General features: G+C 29.4%; 1 protein-coding gene across 1 annotated transcript; it reads left to right on the top strand.

The window, feature by feature from the left end:
* Positions 1-958: 958 nt before the first annotated feature.
* LOC106691161 (uncharacterized) lies at positions 959-3,875 on the top strand (the record flags this gene model as incomplete). Its single annotated transcript, XM_014436837.3, is given in 5 exon segments — positions 959-1,069; positions 1,154-1,271; positions 2,081-2,237; positions 3,185-3,312; positions 3,426-3,875. Coding segments are annotated over 5 exon segments (591 nt in total), but the record flags the coding sequence as incomplete, so codon positions are not given.
* Positions 3,876-5,843: the final 1,968 nt, after the last annotated feature.

Below are 5,843 nucleotides of genomic sequence, written 5' to 3'. Positions count from 1 at the left end.
AATTTGGTTTGAACTCCATCTGGCATAATTTGATGGCCAGCTATAACATACCCTACAAAAAAAGTTAGAAGTATAATTCAATCTCTCGAGTGGTAGTATGTTATGCAGAGCAGGTGTGGGGTTCTCAATATTATGATATACTAGAAAAATTTAAAAGGTAGTTTTTTCAAAAATTACTGTTCCTTCCTAGATACACGCCTAATTAGATTTTCAGTTAGGAAGCAGGTATTGCTCTAAGTATATTGGTACCGGAAGAGGCAGGAATTTGTGGAATATTATGGGGTTAATCTCGATGCTTCAAGTGTTACCAATCTGCGTGGAAGATTGACTGCTGTCAGATATAGAGTAAAGGAATTGGAAAAACAAACTAATCTTGAAAAAGTCTCCAATCCAGTATTTCTTTGTAAGCAGACTTATGTGCAGTAGATCCATGCAATAAATTTTCCGGTGTAGAGAGGAATTACTCAATTTACTTGTGAAAACTGAACTCCTGACATTATAGATAACTGCCCAGTCTGTTAGTCTGATGAAAAGGAAGACTCCTTTCACTTCTTGGAAACCTGTCCCAAGTATAGTAAAATTAGAATAAAATATTTTGGGCAGGAGACATGCTCTCCAGAACAATTATTCAGTTTGTAAAATCCTTTGATTGGAGAGCTCTTTGCAATTATGTATGACAGCTACACTGGAAAGAGCCAGTTGGTTAGTATTTGAGGGATTAATGTCATATCACAGTTTGTTACTATCGCTGTTTCTTCTTTGTATATATTTAAAAAAAAACACATTTAAAAAATAATAATATTAATATCAGCATATTCATGTATAGTTTTTTTATTTTATATTTTAAATAGTTCCTAATTATAGCAGAGTACTGTTGCAAATCAAAGTTATATACCAAGTTAATAACATTGTATAAGTAAATCATGTCATGATTGATTCCAGGTATAATATTATCCAATTGTGGATGCCAGAAATTCTTACATTAGTCAATACATCGACATTGGATCCAGAAGAAGGATTCTGTCCCCTTCTCCAAGAAGGTAACTTGTGGAGAAGCAACTTAACAACAGTAAGCTTGAAGTTTAACACAACAGTAAAAATGTTACTATAAGATATGTAATAAAAACATTGTTAATTAAATATGATTCTTCAGGAAAATATGAAAAGTGAGGCAGTTTTTTCAAAAATGATGTTGGTGAATACTGGTGGTCTCATAGGGCAGCTAGCTCTCTTATTTGTCGTCAATTACATAGGAATGAAAACAATCCAATGTAAGTTACACAGATACTAATGTTGTTTTTAAATAATGGTTAATATTTTGTTAAAAATAATCGCAAATGTTGTATTAACAAGTGCCATAACTTTTATTTTGTTCTTTATATAATGCTTTTATAGAATTTAAATTTATATATTTATAATTATGCGTTACTTGTTGGCCGTTGATATTATATCAGGATAAGATTTCTGAATGTGCGGTCAGAAAAGAAAACCAATAAGTAAAACTTATTTATTTGTTCCAACGTTTCAGTCAAAATTTCAGGCCTTCACAGGGCTGAGAAAAAAAAAAAGATAACAGCCAGAATAAATGAAAAAAAAAACATAATAACAAGAAAATAATAAGATAATTGATAATATAAATACATTAGCACTATTGGAAAAAAATGTAGAGTGTATTATATGAAGATTAAAGCATTTTAAGAACATACTAGAGGGAAAAAAAGAAAATAATGTATATGAAAATTTAGTAAGTAAATATATTTAAAAAATGATTATTATTTAAAAATAAAATTGAGAAACAAAACGTATATATGTTCCCTACAAGTCTGTATCATGCCATTGTAACATCACATTTATGTAATACATGTATTTTTATGTAAATACAGTTTTAAACGTCAATAAATAAATTGAAAAAATATTATAAGAAAAAACATATCTATAATAAATAAACAAATAAAAAATAAAAGCTAAGAAAAACATTATGGATAGGGCTGCTTGCCAAAATACTTAATAAAAAACCTTTACCAAAAGATAATAACATACAAATAATAATTAATATTAAAAAATTAACTTTTGATTTTAGTGATCTGTATCCTGGCTGGCATAGCTTGCTCATTGGCAATACCACTTATTAGTGCAGATTATGTGCCAATCATAATCTCAATTTTTATGGGTCTGTATGGCATTTGTATTTTTTGCGTCTTAAATGTAGTAGTCCAGATATTTCCAACAAGAATCAGGTATTGTAAAACTTCATTCATTCTAACTATCATTTAGTGATAATTAAAGCTATTAATTGACTATAGATCTTAAAATGTTAATTTTTTTTAATTATTGAGTATTATTTCTTATATTCTTTCTTTGGTTTTGAGGATTCTTCTTTTTAAAGAAGATATCAACACACCCAACTATTTTCTTTGTTTTTACTTGACTTATTCATTCTTGTTATTTTACATTTATTTTTCATGCGGTGTGACATTTACAAATTAACATAACCTTACATAAATAACATCTGCATTATCAACATCAAAATATTGTTAACTGCTTACAACTAAATTAATACTGAGTTCACAGACTATGTTTACAGATTCTAACTGGGAGAACTTTTTCCAAGTTCCTATCCTTAAGTCGTAATACATTTATTGTGTTATCGGCCTAGTTTCTACTCATATTATATGCAATGGAATAATAACCAATATCTATATTCATAGAAATGTAAATATATCATAAATAAATATACATATGTACGGATACACATAATATACATACACCTACAAACTACCACACACATATACCATACACATCAGTATTTTTATATTTTAACATGATGGCCACAATACCTATACTACTTTCATGCGCTAATTGGTATAAAATTATGTTATATTTTTCTTAGCCTTTTCTGTCCTTTTTCTTTTTTACCAATTTCTTGTGGCATTCTAAAGATATAATCTTATTAATCTTGTCCTCAATACAAAAATCTTTATTTATCAATAAAACAATTATCAGGTTTGTTCCAACACGAGTCAAAACTATCATCAAACTAACAGGAGCATGTGCAGTATGATTTTTTCATTCCAATTCTTGTATTCTTGTGTTTGATAGTTCTAAATCGTGTTAAAACAATCCTATTTAATTTTGCATCTACACTTGTAAAATTTATTAAAACTAACCTAAATGTCTTTTGCAGAGCAACCAGCATCAGTGTTTTAATGTTGGTTTCAAGGATAGGTATTTTATCTTTGAACTTTCTAATGGCAAACCTCATCTATACTTATTGTGAGTGCTTATTTTATGGAATGGCATTATTAGGATTAGGTAAGTTGATAACAAAAGGATTAGTTTTTAAAATTCTTATAAAAAAAGTTATCTATTTTCTATATATTATAGGCAAAAGAAATTCAATTATAATTAATACAATTTTTTTTCAGTAATTGGAGGTTTAATGCTGATAATACCAAATAAACCCATAGAAGACAATCTTCAGAAACCTTCGAAAGAAAATTAAAACTCTAGTAATCTCACATTTTTATATTGACAAACTATTCTTAAGAACAATTAGTTTTTTATATGCTTCAGAGATATGAAAGTAAGGATGAAAAAGTAAATATGAAGTTATTATATTATATTAAACAAAGTAATATTTGTGAGCAACATCTTAAACTTTCTCAAAAAGCATTTTATAAGCAAGGAGGATTTATAAAAAAATATTTTTCAATATATAATACTAAAACTTATAAGCATGTACATATTTATGTGACCTTTTATAGTATATTATATTTTGTATATGATGATGATGTGCTAAGTACCATTTCAGGAAAATATGTAATAAAAAAAACTAAATGTTTGACTTTTTTAACTTATGTCTTGTATAAATAAATTTAAGCTAAGGACATTTTATAATAAAAAATTAAATTAAAAAAGACTCATTTTATTAGCCGTTTCTAAAAATTAAGTAACGTAACATTTCTGAGTCCAGGTCTTCTCCCACTCTTTCTGTTTGGTAAATGTTAAACATCCAGTTTTAGACTAAAACATTGGAAAAATGTTTTTATTATATGGATAACACAATCATTATTGAATTATAGACATTTTATGTGTTTTTTTAGTTTTATCTCAATTATATGACAAAATGTGTTACCATAATTCTGGACACATATTTATATAAGACAGATACTAATATTTCAATGTATAATATAAGTGCTTTTAATTATGGTGATGTAGAATGCTTTAAAAAAAAAAAAGTGGAAATCTTGGGGCTGGTTAACTGAAGTGAAAGTTCTGGAAATTAAATAATGAATTAAACTTTTATTAAAATGATCAAGCATTCCCTCTTAAGGTACAAAATATTAATACTAGAATGATAATTAGAATAGAACTGTCAATTCTAGTAGGAAATTTTATCTATTGAAATTGGAGCTCAAATCTCCTATTTGGAGAAGGAGCTCACTCAATCAGCCTGGTACTGCTAGTATTGTAAATCTACTACTACCCTATTACAATATTAAGATTTCCCTGCTAGAATTGATCGGCTATGATGAGCTAGGTTTGAAAAGGGACAAATTGTAATCTAAAATGTTATTCAATTGATAAATAAAAGATGTATAATGAGGTGTTAATAGCTGACAGTGCATTAATGTGAGGAGAAGATGGTCGGAGATACGGTCTGCCAAAATACACAAATAAACTAAACTTATTTATTTGTTCTGACCTTTCAATCCGATTTTTTGTTTTTTCACCTCTTCATCAGGAGTGAAAAAAAAACTAGCATAACTCAGAGAAACATAAAAAAGAAAAACTTACTTTTGCAGGTTTTATCATTCAGTCCAGGTGGGTTGTTCTCTTGGTTATTTTGCTTGTCCAAAAGGCCTTGACCTGGGTACTATTCTGATAAATAGGAGAGTGGTATGCCAGGGTAGCTAACGCCAGATTCATCCAGGAAAGTGACATCGTCCTGCCAGGAACTAGTCCAACCAGGTACTGGTCCACAGAGCCAAAGGAAGTTTGTAAGACCAGATGGTAGTGTCGTAGCTGGAGCTTACGTCGCCGGAGGTTTCAAGGGATAACAGTTAGAGGAGAGTGATCATGTCAAGGGAGATCAAACATTAACAACCACTTAGAAATTGGGATCGGCTATTAACCAAATCTATCTCAAGTAGAGGCTGTGGATATGTGTTTTCTTTTTTCAATTATGGACTTTTTAAGACCCTTATTTATAGGCCTAGTGCATACCTTATCTCATGATAAGGTTTGCAGCAGCCTTATCTCATCTGCTTGATGTAGTTTTGTGCGTTATTTTGGCATAATTTATTTATTATTTTATCTGAATTGTCAAGTAGTATATACAAAAATTAATAATATGTAAAAATAACAATACGGTTTTATAAAAGAAGGTAATGTATAAATTTGAGAGCTTTGGTGAGGCTCAAGGTGCTGTGTCCAGTGGATTGTAGCTGAACTTCTTGTTCCTCTCCCTACACCTCTAGGAGTTGCCTTTTTAAGTAATAAGCCTGTTCTAAGTCTATAAAAGCTATGTGTATAGCCCTTCCTTTCTACATTAATTTTTCTATGAGCTGCCTTAGGACAAATATGCTTTCCAATCCTGACTTAGCTGCAGTGAAGCCGAAGTGTTCCTCTGGGGTAACAAACTCCTCTTCTAATTTACCCTTCAGAATTATCCTTGATATGGAACTCTGAACTCAGATGCCTCTATAATTTTGGCATTCATTCCTGCCCCCTTTCTTATATATATTGTAATATGCTCTTTTTTAGTAAATAGTATATTTTGATGTATAAAGGGTTTTTAATATGTTTTATTTTATGTATCATTTTAATATTGCTCATTTGTT

The sequence above is a fragment of the Halyomorpha halys genome, unplaced genomic scaffold (genome assembly GCF_000696795.3).
Source record: "Halyomorpha halys isolate HHAL.00 unplaced genomic scaffold, Hhal_1.1 Scaffold2125.1, whole genome shotgun sequence".
NCBI lineage: Eukaryota > Metazoa > Arthropoda > Insecta > Hemiptera > Pentatomidae > Halyomorpha > Halyomorpha halys.
This window is presented reverse-complemented; position numbering and strand designations above follow the sequence as displayed.